The following is a 16207-nucleotide window of genomic DNA, read 5'->3' on the forward strand; positions in this document are numbered from 1 at the left end:
TTTGGTTCTCCGTATCGGAGCACACCAGTTATTTGAATGGACGCGTGTTCGTCAGACGCACTTTCGCACTTCGAGCTCCAGTAATATAGTATTAAAGTGATATAACAACGCTACACGGCATATACGGGAACGTGACTATGGAGGGGGTAATCGCTATCTTATGTTTATCGGTTGCCATGTTTTTTGGATGTTTAGTAATCGGCTGGATTCCACTCTTAATCAAACTTTCTGATGTAAGTAAAACAATGATTTATTATACTGGTCCCATGCTTTCGTTTTAGTCCTATCTATTGGCAATGTAAGATTTCAGGTAGTCTATAATGTACACAATTAATATTCGAAAGCGAGAAAATATCAGAATAACAGTTATAATGGTCCATTAAAACCAGGCTATATGATTACAGATTGCAACAAGTATTTTGGCAGAGAAAAGGTGAATGGGAAACTGTTGGTGTTATGCGTCATTTCCTGGAGGAGACATCTGATTATTACCAAAATAGCCCCTGTAATCATTGTAATCAAATCACCTCCTCCGACTCAGCGAAGCCTACAAATTGTCGCGATCCTGGGAGCAGGTCTCCTGTGCGGGACATCTCTGGCGATCATCATCCCGGAGGGAACCGACCTTCTCCAAGATACATGGAAAGGTGACTGCTTCTCTATTAAATTGTATCCGAAAGTTTTTGCCTTACTTAAAACCCAAGTGTAACCAAGGCAAATAGTATGTTTATCACACCCATGACAGCATGATGTAGCTCATACTTATTCTGATGGGAATTTATGCTCGGATACAAATAGTCATCTACATCCCATTGTATGTGTTGTTCTTGTATCGGTTTTCCCTATACAGCCTCTGAAACCGCACTTGTTCAAAACAACAGCAGTGGGACGACGTTGGTGTCGTTTGCCAACAGGATCCCCTCTCGGTTCTACATCGGCTTATCTCTAGTGTTCGGTTTCATCTTCATGTTTGTGGTGGATCAGCTTAGCCTCTACTTCTCCACAACGACGCGCGGTAAAACACATTTCACTATTCTTCCACTTTTCGTTGTTCTAAAAGCAGATATCTCACACCTGCATTGTTGTCTGCTCCAGGTTCAGGATGCATGCCCAACAACAGCGGCATCACTGCATCCTTGGGGCTAGTGATCCATAGTGCAGGTACAATGGAGCGTTAGACTGCATTTCAAGGAATAACAACTCCATATTTTTCTGTATTCAAGTCTTAAGATATTCGCTGCCTTAGGTAACAGACAAAATACCCCCCTCCCATGTGACTTAACATGTGATCCCTTCCTCTTTTGAGCTCTCACATGTTTCGGAAGTACTCCAGTATTTGCCTCATTCTGCTAGTATGAACTGATGGATTTGAACACGATAGCAAACGCATGCAAACAGCAAAAGTGCATATTCCCGATTCCACTTGTGTGTCCAGCCGATGGCGTGGCGCTGGGGGCGGCGGTGGCCTCTCCCGACATGGCGGTGCAGGTCATAGTGTTCGTGGCTGTCATCATGCACAAGGTGAGAGACGCCCTGCCCATGGGCATAACCTTCCCCCCCTATTCACCGGGCGCCGGTCCCCAAACACGATACCGTAACTCGACTCTTGTCTGGTGTGGTCCGCTCCCCAAGGCCCCGGCGGCGTTTGGCATGGTCTCCTTCTTGATCCACATGGGGGTGAACAAGAGGCTGATACAGGGTCACCTGCTGGCCTTTTCGGCCGCTGCTCCTATTTTTGCCATCTGTACCTACTTCATCTTGACCGCGGTGAGGAACCTTGACTGACGACAGGATGTAGGACGAGATTTATCGCTGTCAATATTTGACAGGGTAATTTAGTGGATTCAAACTTTTAACTCAACCGGAAGGGTGGGAGTTGCCACACTCGCACACACACACTGGAATCTGTAAAACGCTCTGGGTGTCTTCTATATATATTTATATTTGAATGCAACTCATTATGAGTTTGTATGTATTTTAATGGCGTGTTCTCCCCCTGAAGGTGGGTGGTTCTACCCAGAGCCGACTCACTGCTACGGGCGTGGGCATGCTGTTCTCAGGCGGGACCTTTCTGTACGTGGCCACCGTACACGTTCTCCCCGAGGTCAGCTCGGGCCAGGGACACCACCTGTCGCCCGGGGACCTCCAGCACCTGACGGAGGCTGTCGCTGAACCCAGGGGGCCGATGGGTCTCTTGGAGAGTCTGACCTTTATCGGTGGAGCAGCCATTCCTGTTCTGCTGGCGCTCGGGCTGCAGGACGACTGATGCAACATCCTAAGAGAAACAATGTGCTAGTGTACACCTTAAAGGCAAATCAAGCATGGCTTTGACGCTAGGGGAATTGACTTGAATGAGAGCTCTGGGAAACTTCTCTCTTAGATATGCTGTCTGAATGACCATCCCGCATTTCATTACCAGGCTGGAAGTGTGTCTCATCAGTATCAAGTTTTTTTTTTCCATTGTGCGATGTGAAAGGAAGACAACATTTCTGGGACATGGCATTCTGGATGTAATCCTAGCTCATGCGTGAATACCAGGAAGGCAGATTTTGTACTGTGTCAATAGGATCCTTGGATGTAGTCCACTATCTTGATGTTGCACCCTCTAAGATAACACTGATGAAACATAAACTAGGTCACAGGTTTTTTCACATTGTTTGTTTCTTATAACATTCAGCTGGATAGCGTACACAGTCTGTACTGTACAGATATCAAATATCAATATGAATCTAGAATACACTGTGTGTGGGGAGTGTTCTGAAGAGTCATATGTCTGGGGTGAGAACCGTCTACCCTGGACCAGGGGGCGGGCAGTTAACTGAGTGATGGCAGATTTCAGCCAAATCATCTTCTCCGTAGTGTGGTTTAGCTTTAAGGAAGTTCTTTGAATAACCGTAAATCACACAAAAAGTTTGCTAGCAATGTCTTAATTGAAATGGCCCAATGTTAGCTTAGTTTAAGATTCATTGCCAATGTTTATTAAATGTACTTTATTTAAAATGTAGTATTTGCAAGAAATATCTTTTATAAAGAAAATAAATCATTGTAATACACATATTTGCCTGAGTCATCAAGCCTTGTGATGGCTCTGAATGATCCAAGCAATTCCTTCACAACCCTATTGTGTGTGCCTCAAGACTGACTTGTTTGGACAACCATGGGGCTAAACTTGGCTTAACCAGACATTTTATTAAGGAATTGCATTTCTTAATATTAAATCTATTACATTTAGTCCAATTGCTTGGCTTCATGATCTCATTATAAAAGAAAGTTTCTCCAAGTAGCCAAATCGTTCGGCCACTAACCAAAATATTTCCCCAGTATTAAGTCATGTGGACTGTTCTATGCATAATACTGTGAGACCCAATACAACATGGCCTAATACATACTTGTGTCTGTTGCCTGCTTATAGGCAAAAACTGAAACAAGTAAAGCCAGTTCAGGGACATTTACACATGGAACGGCTGATGATGTCCCAGAAGTGCCTTGATATCTTTTACAAGCAATGTCAGCGTTAAATGTGCTGACGACAGTTGAAGAACCTGTTTTTTTCATATAACATATTTCCGTGTACCATTGACCCTCTTTGAACCTCCATGTGATTAATAAAAACAAACAAATACAGCTCTCAGCAGAGTTCATGTTCAACGGGTGGGCATACTTTTACAAGCTCCTATCTGTATTCCATTTGTAGTGTGCATTATATTTCTAGTTACATCAAGGTTTTATGCAAAGAAGCAGAAAAAGTAAGCTCACCTTGCTACCGTACAGCTAAGCTCGGGTCAAACACACGTAGACTAGTTTAAAGGGGTGATATGCAACCAGGTGTGAGTGTGATTAGCCATTGCAAGCCGTTTGTCTTTCCTGAGTTTTAGTGAGAATACAAGTGGGAGTGTCCAACTCGATGTATGATGGATAGATAAGCAACATTTGCTAAGGTCCACTGGGTAGGCTGGTAGACTGATCTATCCAGCTTTCCAGTAATGGTCCAGTTTCCCCTGGTTTGGCCTTTCATCGCTGAGGCCCTGGAGTGGATCAACATGGGGAGGAGCCGGCTGAAATCTGGGGAAACTGCATCCCAGCCGCTAACGTTCTCCCCAGCCAGCGGGATCTTTAGGCACTACCAAATTTTCAACTTACGTAGAACTGTTGTTCATGTAAACTTATACTATTCCTCAATGAAATGTAAACCAAATCCAACCTATAATATTTTGCACCTGACATCATGATTTAACTCAGGGGGGCATTGCCCCCCCCCCGCGACGCCCCCAATATGTCGGCTCAGCGGAAATGTCACATGACACATTACATCGTGATTTAACTCAGTGGGAGCATTGACCCCTCCTGCCCCCCATAATGTCCCACCACATGACATCTCAGCGGAGCCCTTCCCCAGATCATGAGTGTCCACATGCTGCTCACACAGCCGTAGGAGGACACAGCAGCAGCACCCTAGCAGGAGGTCTCTCAGAGCTTGACTCCTGCCAAGCGGGCGCAGAGCTGGGCCTCCAGCGCCATGCGGTCGAACGTCCGCCTCACACTCTGCTCCCTCACGCTCTCCCTCATGAGGAAGGAGGCGCGAGCCGCCCGGCGCGCCTCCTCCTGCGTGCGCTCCCGCTGCGCCCGCAGCTCCCTCCTCTTGCGCTCCTTGGCCACCACCTGGCTCTCCACCGCCTCCCTGCGCGCCTCCTCCTCCCTCCGCACCCGCTCCCGGAGCTGCTGGTGGCAGAGGCGGCGGCCCAGGTTGTGCTGCCGGGCCTGCTGGGCCCGGGCCCGGGTCTGGGCCAAGACCTGGCGCGCGGCGCGTTCCGTGCGCCGCTGGCTGAGCTGCACCAGCAGCAGCTTGTGGCGAAGCTGCTGGCGGCTCTGCTGCTCGGCGGCGGCGCGAGCCTGCTGGATGTGCTCCGTCTGCAGGGAGCCCCGCTCCCGCAGCTCCCTGCGCCGCCCCTCCGAGGCCCGCTCCTGCTCCTCCCGGGAGCGCCCGAGCCGCCGCTCCATGGCGCCCCTGGCCTCCGCCTCAACCTGCTTCGCCTGCTGCTCCGCGCGCTTTCTGAGGAGCACATGCTGCAGGAGCTCCCGGCTGTTCTCCAGAGACAGCCTCTTCTTCTCCCTCCTCTCCCGCGTGGCCTTCCCGCTCCTGGCCCTCTGCTCCCGCTCCGCCGCCCGCCGGGCCTCCTTCTCCCTCCCCGCCTGCTCCACCTCCTCCCGGCCCCGGAGCAGCCCCTCCTGGCAGCGCTTGCGTGACTGCGCCTCCGTCCGGGCGGCCTCCGACGCCTCACGGCGTCGGGCCTCCAGAGCCACCCTAGACCTCAGCCAGCGCTCCTCCTGCAGCCGCGCCTGCCGCTCGCGCAGGGACGTCAGCTCCTGGTGCCGCCGCTCCCTGCTCCGGCCCAGGGCCTCCGTCTCCTGCCGCCAGCGCTGCAGGCTCTGCCTCAGCCTCCTCCTCCTGCCCTTCTCCTCCTGCGCCCGCCGCCCCGCCTCCTCGCCGCGGGCCTGCTGTCGCTCGTGCTCCCCCTGCTTGCGGAGGGACAGCAGGCCAATCTCCTCTCGGCGCTTGACCAGCATGAGGGCGGCGATCTTGCGGTCCTTCTCCGACACCATCACGCGCATCTTCTGGTGGATGTCCCCCGTGAGCCGCTCCAGCTGGGTCTGAGTGGTCAGGGAGTGTCTGAGGTCACCCAGACTGTGGCTGCTGCCGGTGGACAGCCTGCCGCCGTCGTCGCTGTTGTTGTGGTTTCTCGGTCTGAGGGAACTCAACGCACACTTACGTTTGTAAGTAGTAGTAGGAGGTGGGGGTTTGCCCACAGCGCTGCTGCTGCGGATGAATCCTTGCGCAACAGAGTGCTGTGGTGGCGGGCTGCTGTCATCAGCGTCAGTGTGTGGAGAACAACAGTCGCTCCTGCTGCTGTCGCGGACAGCCCTGCCGACCACTACTAAAGCAGGGAGCTGTGTTGGGGGAAGGGGGGCCCGCGATTTTTTTTCGTCCGGAGCCTTCTTGACGATTTTCTCTCTTCCCTCTCGACATAGGTGCAGGAGCTTCCTGCGCTCCTTCTCGTAGGTCTGGTGCATCACTGTTACCGCCTCGTACGGTTTTTCGTGGCTTTCAGCGACGAGCTCGTTGAGGGACTTGATCAGAAGTTCTACAGGTTTCTTCACACCCGATCTTGAATGGGGACTCCTATCTGCCTTCGAAGTCTCCAAATTGTGCGGAACCAACTTAGGGACAGGTTGCGTTATTTCTCCCATTTTGCAATTAGGATATTAACGTCGATAAAATGCAATTAAGAACTCCTATGACCATTCATATAAAAAAAATAGATAGGATTCAGGTCTTTAGAGGAAACCTGTTGGAGAAATACGTTTAGTTCCACCCGAAGCAAGGTTGTCTGTGCTTCTCCCCGGACAGGGGATTAGTCAGGTAATCAGATGGAGAGGACAGACCTTGCTGATCGTGCGTCACATGATCGACTGAGCCCTTGGTTGTGACAAAAGAAACAAAAGTGGTGGAAAAACACTGAAAAGGGATCAATGCTTCAAATCAGAGTTGAGTCATCGGTCACTGAAGTACCATAATAATGTTTTGTTAGGCCTACGTTTAATTTGAACATTTGATAGCATTTAATTACATGAAAAAGAGTAAAGATGTAGGCCTACCTGCTCCAGCTGAGACACGGGGAAGCATCGGTGATTAGCGGGCAAATACAATATATTAGGTGGGCCCCTGCTGACATAGTCCTCATGTCAATGAGAAATCACCTCCTTTATTGCAAAAACTTTTGTAACTTGTAAATAATAATGAATAAATGGGTTCAATTTTTTATTTTTTATTTTACGAATTTATTTGTATGCGTTGCTCAAAGCTGTGCAATGGTCCCCGTCCCGATGCATGGCTAAAACCGAACCAAGTTGTGATGTGATTTGGGGCTTGGGGACCGGTCACCGTCTCCAAGGTAAACGCGAAGTCGCCCTTACCACAGCGACCCCTGCAGTTCACCGCACCTCATTTTCTAAATGCTTTCGTCTTTGGTTTTTAAAATAACTGCATCGCTACGGATCAGACCAATTTAGTTTGTCTTGTACCATTGGTTTATTTTATTTTTTCTTGATCCAAAAGGTAAACGAATAACTTTTCTACGTAACATTTCCGGACATTGACCCGGAAATGAAATTACCTCCCGATCGAGTCTTCCTGCAGTTGAAACCCGTCTTGCTACGCGGTGTAAATCATTATCATCTTTTTCATCAACCGCTGCAACAACCAGGCTGTTGTAGACTGAAACAGGATATACAGCTGGGTGTTCCGTTAAGTAAATCTGAAGTTAAAACAATAATTAAATCAGAAATCAACAAGGTGTGGCAAGAACAATGGGATAGGGAAAATAAGGTAGGTTCCTGCATAGAATTCAGAGGCAGGTGGTAACAAGGAGACAGCTGCTACTGGAACAGAAGATGTGAGGTTATCATCACAAGACGACGCATAGGGCACACATGTCTTAACCACAGTATGAACATCATAGGCAAACATGAAACAGGGGTCTGCCCAAAATGTAATGGAAGAGAAACAGTGGAGCATGTTTTACTACAATGTGAAGCGTAACATTTGGAGAGAAGGGAGCTGTTGAAAAATGTTAAAGCTTTGGGTCAAACAAGCTTGACCTTAGAGGGTTTACTCTCCTTTTCCACACTGAGACCACCAGCATGGAAACATGTAATGATTTATCTAAAAGCAACAGGTTTATTTGACAGATTATAATTTAATCTGTTGTTTTCTATTTATAGGATTTTGTTTATTTATTTTTGTTCTTTTGCATAGTTTATAACGTATAACCTCCATCAAAGCTCTAAACCAAACAGTAGGTGGCGGTAATGCACCATATTGGTTTGCCAACTGCCAAATAAAAAAGAAAGAAGAAGAAGAAGGCTGTTGTAGTTTCAAGTTCTTATATCTGCTTTGCATATCTGCACAACGGCAGGGGTTTTCAATAAAGCTTTCAAATTAAAATTAAAAGAGCAAGGAGCAGAGGACGGATCAGAGGCAGCGGTGATTCGGACCCTCTGCAGAACGGTAACACGAACGAAGGGAGGAGTATGAAAAGAGGAAGGTGCACAGGCAGCGGCGATGCGGACCCGCCGCAGAACGGTACCTCCGACGACGGGATGAGGGTTCGAGACCCCGAAGCCGGGGCCAGCAACACTGACAGCCTGCCCGACACGAACGATGAGGTTGACTCGGCCCATAGAAGAGATATCAGGAGCAAATACCGGGTGCTGATCAGCAGCATTCAACGTGAGTAGGGGGACTGGGATGAGCCATGAATGAAGCCCTGTCATTTTGTTTATGGTTGTCACTTTCACTTTGGGGTGAATGTAATGCCCTGCTGTCCATGTTCTTGTCCATCTCAACAGAGAACCGAGAGGATATGCTGAATAATCGTGATAATAAAATCACAGAAGTACTGGACGAAGCGAACACACTTTTTAAGGAAGGTATGTGTGATGAGGGCAGTGTTTACACACAGTGACTTTGTTTGTTTATTATCTCGTCAAAATCATAATGCATATTAAATACATACAGCTGCAGTAACCATCAATACTTTCTAGTGCTTTGAAGGCAGCTGAGACATTTTAATTCCTTCAAAGTGTATATGTTCTAATGCTATAGTGTCTTGGAAAATACGTATCTGAAGAAATAACCCGATATATATTGAAGATAATAAACACCTTAAATTAATAACAACAACATGCTTTTTTGTCAAGTGTCGCTCGTTGCTTTGGCTGATGGCTTTTCTCCTTGGCAGTGCACCAAGCCAGAGAGGCAGCGCTTGATTCCCAGCTGCTGGTGGTGGCATCGGACCTGGGCAAGGAGAAGGCCAGCCAGCTGTTCTCTGAAGGCCTCTCTTTCGACCCTTCTACCTTTGTACAGCATACTGTGAGTGTTCTGGAGGGCTTGTTCTGAATGGCTGGTGTTTGTAGGCTGTTGAATTATGTTTATACACAAGTTCAAGTTTCATTTTATTGTCATTCCACATGTTAGACACATGGAGAACGAAATTCACTCTCATGACCAGCAATATGGCAGGATATGACAGACACATGGTTCCATTGTCTTGAAAAGTCTTGTCTGATGCGTCACAATTGCAGATATGGATCATCAGAACGTTAATTCTGTGAACTTTTAGTTAACTTATAGACCTGGAAGATTAGTTATTACATGGGTGGTTTCGCTTTACACCCTTATCCTTATGGAGGCTCATTTTCCGTGTTGTCGTGTGGTCCTTCTGACCGGCCGTTACAGCTGTCCTTCATGGGACTCAACTGGCTAGAAGAAGAGGGGGAGAGCTCAGACGAAGGAGCGGCCACATCGCACGGCTCCCTTCCCCGGAATGCCTGGCACAGGCTGGCCGGCCGAGCCGAGGCGTGCTTCCGGAGCACCCCGGCCTTCCACTTCATGTGAGTGGCTGTCTCTCACCTCTGGATGACGATGTGTGCCTAACGCAGGAGCCAGCTGGCCCACTCCAACCAAACACCTGCTGCATGCAGTAGGGCTGCTCGATTATGGGGAAAAATCATAATCACGATTATTTTGGTCAATATTGAAAATCACGATTATTTTTGACATGTTGTATTTATTCAGCATGTCTCTCCCAAAAGAAACTTTGTAACTGAGGAACTTTCAAATTTTTGCCTTCAAAAAATACACAAAATGGTCAAAAAGAAAATGTTCCAATCTAAAATAATCAACAGATATGTATCCAGCTGTTCTGCCCTTGCTATAAAACATTAAAAGAAAAATCGAAAAACAAGATTATGTTAATTTTGTGATCGTTTGACGCAAAAATCGAATCGCGATCAAATTTCAATTAATCGCCCAGCCCTAGCATGCAGTGTGTCCCACACATTGACAAGATTCATTTCGGCCGCCATTGTTTCAATATCCCCCCAAAAAAATTATGACAAACTGTATTAAGGCTAGCTGAGATGAAAAGGTGTGTTTTGAGAGCTGGAGACGAAGTGTGTGTGTGTGTGTGTGTGTGTGTGTGTGTGTGTGTGTGTGTGTGTGCGTGTGCGTGTGTGGCGGGGTACAACATTCATATCAGTACCAGCAGTTTGTTAGTAATTTGTCAGTAATTCACCGTAGTCACCATCAATTCCGTGGGAAATACTTGCTGCATGACTTGTCCGCTTGGTATCTAAGATAAACTGAAGTATTCCTTTGGATGTGAAAACCGTAATTTTTAGTCGATCAAACTCTCCTTCTGCTGATCATCACTTTAGACGGACTTGAAGCCAATTCAAGCAGGAGATTGCAGAAAACCATGATAGTCCTTATTTAGATCCTATGAAAGGCTGTTTTGTATTCAAACCTGTCTGAAATCTGAAACACGTTGATTTTTTCTCCAGTTACGGCTCGTTCCAGGCAGAGCCCCCTCCCCCGAAGCCGCGGGTGGAGCGACAGAGGAAAGCTCCCACCAAGGAGGCCAAGAGGATCATGCCTACTCAGGTAGAACACACTGGACCTGGACGCTCTTACTTTGAAACGGGTCACAGCCGGTTCTTCTGTTGATTACCTATTGTCTCTGACGGTTGTCTGTGTTTGTAGATGGATGTATATATTTTCCAAAGTCATACCTTACAAGAGTCAGCGTATAATACCGACAGCATTGGTTAAAAAGTCTTGTAAAGCAGGTACCAAATTGACAGCTTAGGTCAGGGGAGTTTGGTGGTAAATTTAATTTTTAGTGGAGTGATAGAACTTAGTACAGCCAAATAAATGGTGTCATTATTTGACACAAACAACATAAGTATCTTCCAAAAAGCGGGTTGTTTATCAGTATCATGATTAGGGTTGCCGCGGTATACGGTATTACCGGTGTGGAGGCCAACACTGTTTACTCGGTGTTGCACACCGGCGACACCGAGTTTTTTTTCAGTAATAAAAAACAAATTCAGTAACAATGAATAATATAATTATAATTAAGAAAATTAAAATGTGTAGAATAGGCCACAGTTCTGCTCTGTGCGGAAGAGAATTGGCGCGCCGAGAATTGGCGTGCTTCCTTACAAGACCGGTAACCATAGCAACGCCAGTAAACCAACCCCGCGAAGCCCAATCCCTACGTGAGCTCCCCGCGCTACGGCCATCCGGAGGCGCACAGAGCTTTTGGCCGTGATATTATGATGTATAAAATTATATTATACTATTATATATAGAACGGTATAAGAAGCCGAGAATTGGCGCGCTGCCAGCCGCTGTCACTGAGTGTGAGAGGAGAGTTGACGGAGAAGATGGCGGTTGACCTATAGTTTCAAAGTTAATACCGTTTATACCGGTAATACCGGTGTTGACACGAGCGTATTACTCGGTGTGAAAATGTCCACACCGCGGCAACCCTAATCATGATGATATACACGATACACCACGTGCAAATATTGAATCGCTGCAAAGATGCAGGTGGATGTCAGTCAATGTATAGAAATCAACTCCGAAGCACTCGTGGTTTGTGTAGGTTCACTGGCAAAAGAATAGTGTTATTTTTCATTTATTTGGACTTTGTTCAAGAGCACAGCACTGTTTGAAACTTAGAAGTGACTCGTGCACTCCCGTGGATGCCTCCTAGCTAAGTGCCTTTACTTTCCTCCTGTCCTTCAGTTGAAGAAGATGGAGGAGTCCCAACAGGAGGCCACGGAGAAGGAGGTGGAGAGGATCCTGGGCTACTTGCAGCAGTACCACAATCAGGACCGTGAGTCATATACACGTACTGTACATACGTTGGGGAAGCAGTAGCTCAGGAGGTAGAGCTTGTTGACTGGGGTGTAACGGTACACTGAAGTCACGGTTCAGTTGATACCTCGGTTCAGACATCACGATTCGGTACGAGTTCGGCACAATGAAGGGAAAAGAAGAAACAAAAATGCAGAAGGCCATTTTCTTTTCAATAATAACGAAGCTGTTGCCGTTGTCCAGAAATACCTCACAGATAATGTTTGTTTATTATCCCCCTGTCTCACGGAAATGCGATTTTGTCGACCAATCAACGAACGGCGTGTGTAGCTCGAACTTGCCGGCACCCTTTCAGGCCTCTCAGTTGTCCCTGAAGATCGCGTATCTAAAATTAGTTTGTCATTACATTAATTAATCAGTTCCTCCAGGATTTCGCAGGCCTTTTTTGAGATTGTTGCGGCCTAAAATGCCTGATGTTGCGTGTTTTTTTTCTAAAAAAGTTGCGATGAAAGTTGCGGTGTTTTTAATGTTTTTGTTGCGATTACAGTGCGAGAGGAAGTGAAAGTTGCGATGAAGTTGAGATTTTTCTGATGTTAAATATTAAGTTATTACTGCAATTTTCCCAGAGTAATTTGTTAAATATTAAGTTATTACTGAAGAAAACATTAATTAAAAGAACAAAAACACTGAGAAATGGTCCTATGAATAATAGATTCTTGTTTTTTACCGCGCTGGCAATTGACTTGGATGCAACAGCCAGTGTCATAGTGATCTGCCTCGTCGTCTGACGTCCTGCCTGCAGTTCTGTGGTTATGTTTTGCGGTGGCAAAATGCTTATCAATGGAAGATTTCCGCTTATGTTCCACCACAACATTGCATGCAGTGGAAAATAATTTCCCCCCGCTTTCATGTAGAACACCAGAATACTGCTTTTACAATTTACATTTAGGGCATTTAAATGTAAATGCTTTTATCCAAAGCGACTTGCATCGTTGAATACACACATTGACACACCGACGGCAGAGTCAACCATTAGAGGAGACAGCCAGCTCGTCAGGAGCACCTAGGGTCAAGTGTCTTGCTCAGGGACACATCAACACTCAGCTAGGAGGAGCTGGGTATTGAACTAGCAACCTTTCAGTTACAAGACAACTGCTCTACCTCCTGAGCTAAGCCGACCCCTTTTCGCAATCTTTCCAATCGCTTGAAGTAGTAAACAAGTAAGTAAGGCAGAAGGTTGTTTGTCGACGTCAGTTCAAGACGACGCCACTGATTGGACAAATTTGCGGGAAAGTTGTGGTGGTTGGCTAAAATTGCGATGATGTTGCGTTGAAGTTGCAAATCGCAGCATCGCGAAATCCTGGATGGTCTGATTAATTTGCACGTCAGTTTTATTTAATTTTACACCGTATGTATTCTCTGTGTAAATCTATGCACTGAACCGGGACGTCCGTACCTATTCGGTTTAATATGAACACATGTATCGTTACACCCCTTCTTGTAACCGAAAGGTTGCTAGTTCAATCCCCAACTCCTTCTAGCTTAGTGTCGAGTTGTCCCTGAGCAAGACACGTGACCTAACCCTATATGCTCCCAACGTTGGGCTGTTCGTCGATGTTTGAACGTGCGCATGAATGGTTTTAAGGTGCTTTGGACAAAAGCGTCAGCTAAATACCCTGAAAACATCCAGACAGTCCATCGTCTCAGCCTGGCATTGCCCGTCACGAGGTACACAACGACTAATCATTTGGCTTTGTGTGTCCCTCGCAGCCACTTCGCCGATCTCCTATTATGAGTTTGTCATCAACCCCCATTCGTTCTCTCGAACGGTGGAGAACATCTTCCATACGTCGTTCTTAGTCAGGGTGAGTCTTCTGTGATCAAGTGATTGCCTGGCATCTGTGTGTCTGTTGTTGGGTTTGTTCAAGTGACCGCCAGACAAGACCTATTCAGAAGTAATCAGGATTTTGTTTATTTTTGCTGCACGGCCACTCACTGTCTCACTGCTGTTCCACTTAACCCTCAAAGCAAGTCAAGGGCTTGGGCCAAGGGGCTGAGGAGTTGGTAGGGTTGGGTTAATCAGACAGGAGGAGATTCTGACTGCGATTTTCACTGTGGCCTCTCCACCTTTGGTCCCTAATGTGTAGGTCTGTACCTGGAGCGTGGGACAGACTTTACATACACAAAGTGGGGTCACATTGTGTTGTTATTTTGTTTAATTATTTTTGTGTTGCACAGATTCTCCATCATTTATGTGCTTGACAGAGGCAATCAACTGGGATATTAGGGCAACACCATAAAGATATTGTGTTGAGTGGAACAATATCCCTGTTTCTGCAGGCTTTTTCAGTTCTATTTTTGTGTTTCTTGGTCTGGTTAGCAAAAACTTGATTTAAGTTTGAAAGCCTGATAGGATGTATCTTTGTTGTGTGGATGCAGTGTTTCTTTTTTAATTGGCAAGATGTGAATGTTCTCTTGTGTGTTTTGCCTCTTGTAGGATGGTTTAGCAAGGATGTACATGGATGATGCCAAGATGCCCTGCATTGGTGAGAATGACTGTGTTTATCCTTGCAAGGCCTTCTAGCAACATCTGCGAACGACGTGCAACATTTGCATACAACGTTGGAGGCTGGCAGAAACAATGGAAAAAGTTACTCAATTGGAAGCAACTTGGCAATGATTATAATATATTATATTGGTTATATATATATGGTTATTTACCTTTATCTATTCCTTCTAAAATTATGTACTGGCTATTGTGTAAGGGATAATGTATAGAACGGCGGTCATTATCGAAAATAAGCCCCTTCAGGGCGAAGCAAGACACCTCCGCTGCGCGTCGGTGTCCGGTTCACCCTGTCGGGGCTTATTTTCCCTCTAATGACCGGCGTTCTATACATTATCCCTTGCATAATAGCCATCAGAATCACTCCAATAGCCATTAGTAATAAATTAATGCAGTACCCGTGACCACAGATAGGTGGATCCATTTCTCCCATTCGTGTCATGCTTTCTATCAAGTAGTGGAACAGGTCAAACTATCCTTCTGACCCCCCCCCCCCTTAACACACTGTAACCATAGTGATACAACTGTGTTTGCATGTCTCAGGTCCTGTGGAGGACGGTATGGCGGAAGAGGGCACAGCCTCCGTCCGTAAACAGTGCGTCGTTTCCATCAGCCTGCAGGGCTGGAGGGTGAGTAGCCCTTCCTTAAACACTTATCTTTTGAAGGAGACACATTTTGCCCTCAGGTGTGAGTGTGATTAGCCGTTACAAGACGTTTTGGAAATCTGGCCCTTATGACATCACAAGCGGGCATGTCCACCTAGATGTAGGTCTGATAGATGAGCAGCGTTTGCTGCAGTCCACTGGGTAGGCTGGTAGACTGATCTATTCAGCACACATCTAGGTGGACACACCCACCTTTACTGTCAGAAGAGGCAGATTTTCAAAATTGCTCGTAATGGCTAATCACACTCGCACCTGGTGGCATAATATGTTGCATTGTTTTGTGCTTCCAAGTGGGCAACTTTAATATTATGTATTTAGTTTTTCAGGTATTAATTGCATAAATTGCAAGTGTCATTTAACGTAGTACTTTATAATTATGTATGATTTAATGAAAGGGGGTGGGATCAAACAAGTGTATACTTCTCACTCCTTCTCAAATGTGTTAAGAAAAATAGAGCCTTGTTTTTGTTTGTCATTCAATAACATGTTTCCTGCATATTTGAAAAACAGAAACATTAAAGTCAATCATTTGTGTAATAGCCATACAATAGCATTACATTTATATTTTTTGGGGTTGGCCTGTTTATTTTAACCATATTATCCTTAAAACGACAAATCAATGGGTATTGAATCATTGCAAATAGCATTAATGTGATGTGTTGTCATTGTTTGATACACTGTCAAAGTCAACCTTTCCTTCCTGTGTGCTTCTCTCGCTCAGGAGCTCCGAGAAGACTTAGACATCCAAGAATCGATGATCCAGCCACCAACGTCGCAAACTCAATGACGGGTTATTGCCTTTTGTATCAATTTTATTTTAAAATGTATTTTTTATATTCTAGAGTATACATGTTCCTCACAAATTCTGCCAAATTTTGATCCATTTTCTGAAGGATTTTCCTCAACCCTTCCTATTTGTATATTTTGGTTGCTTTTATTTACCGTTTTAAGAAAATGTGTTCAAATAAAACATCAGTTTTTAGATCAGTGTACCATTCCTCCATGCTTTAATTGATATGAATGATACTAGAAATGGCCCGAGTTTCACAGTTTGGTACACAGGAAACTAGGGTGACTCAAGTGCGAAGCAAAAGGGACAGGTCTCAGGAACGGGTCTCAAGTGGTCTCGCACCACTTGAGTCTTCCTTGAGTCCATCAGAACCTGACCCTGTTTGATGATGAACCCCAGGAAAGCCACCTCAGTGACATGAAACTCACACTTCTCTGGTTTTACATACAAGTGATTCATTACAA

General features: G+C 46.0%; 3 protein-coding genes across 4 annotated transcripts in view; 2 read left to right on the forward strand and 1 right to left on the reverse strand.

The window, feature by feature from the left end:
- The first annotated feature begins 137 nt into the window (after nt 1–137).
- On the forward strand, nt 138–4163 carry LOC130404544 (zinc transporter ZIP9). Its single transcript, XM_056609342.1, has 7 exons — nt 138–233; nt 542–647; nt 851–1015; nt 1096–1161; nt 1436–1521; nt 1633–1767; nt 2003–4163. Exons 1-7 carry the CDS (start codon nt 138–140, stop codon nt 2264–2266), a joined length of 918 nt encoding a protein of 305 aa, XP_056465317.1. The 3' UTR covers nt 2267–4163.
- LOC130404542 (coiled-coil domain-containing protein 177) lies at nt 2975–6443 on the reverse strand. The gene has a single exon (XM_056609339.1). It carries the CDS (start codon nt 6244–6246, stop codon nt 4468–4470), a length of 1779 nt encoding a protein of 592 aa, XP_056465314.1. The 5' UTR covers nt 6247–6443; the 3' UTR covers nt 2975–4467.
- Nucleotides 6444–7169: 726 nt separating this feature from the next.
- The window catches only part of nsmce4a (NSE4 homolog A, SMC5-SMC6 complex component), a 9841-nt gene continuing 803 nt past the window's right edge, over nt 7170–16207 (forward strand). Inside the window, exons 1-11 of one of the 2 annotated variants that reach the window (XM_056609340.1) lie at nt 7170–7384; nt 7974–8287; nt 8407–8487; nt 8799–8929; nt 9296–9450; nt 10402–10501; nt 11651–11741; nt 13493–13587; nt 14220–14268; nt 14832–14917; nt 15675–16207. The exon at nt 15675–16207 is cut by the window's right edge and continues 803 nt beyond it. In XM_056609340.1, coding sequence (XP_056465315.1) covers nt 8089–8287; nt 8407–8487; nt 8799–8929; nt 9296–9450; nt 10402–10501; nt 11651–11741; nt 13493–13587; nt 14220–14268; nt 14832–14917; nt 15675–15740 — 1053 coding nt within the window. In that variant the 5' untranslated portion in view covers nt 7170–7384; nt 7974–8088 and the 3' untranslated portion in view covers nt 15741–16207. The remainder of the gene's footprint in view (nt 7385–7973; nt 8288–8406; nt 8488–8798; nt 8930–9295; nt 9451–10401; nt 10502–11650; nt 11742–13492; nt 13588–14219; nt 14269–14831; nt 14918–15674) is intronic. The other variant, XM_056609341.1, reaches the window with a different exon arrangement.

This window comes from Gadus chalcogrammus, chromosome 15 (genome assembly GCF_026213295.1).
Source record: "Gadus chalcogrammus isolate NIFS_2021 chromosome 15, NIFS_Gcha_1.0, whole genome shotgun sequence".
Classification (NCBI taxonomy): Eukaryota; Metazoa; Chordata; class Actinopteri; order Gadiformes; family Gadidae; genus Gadus; species Gadus chalcogrammus.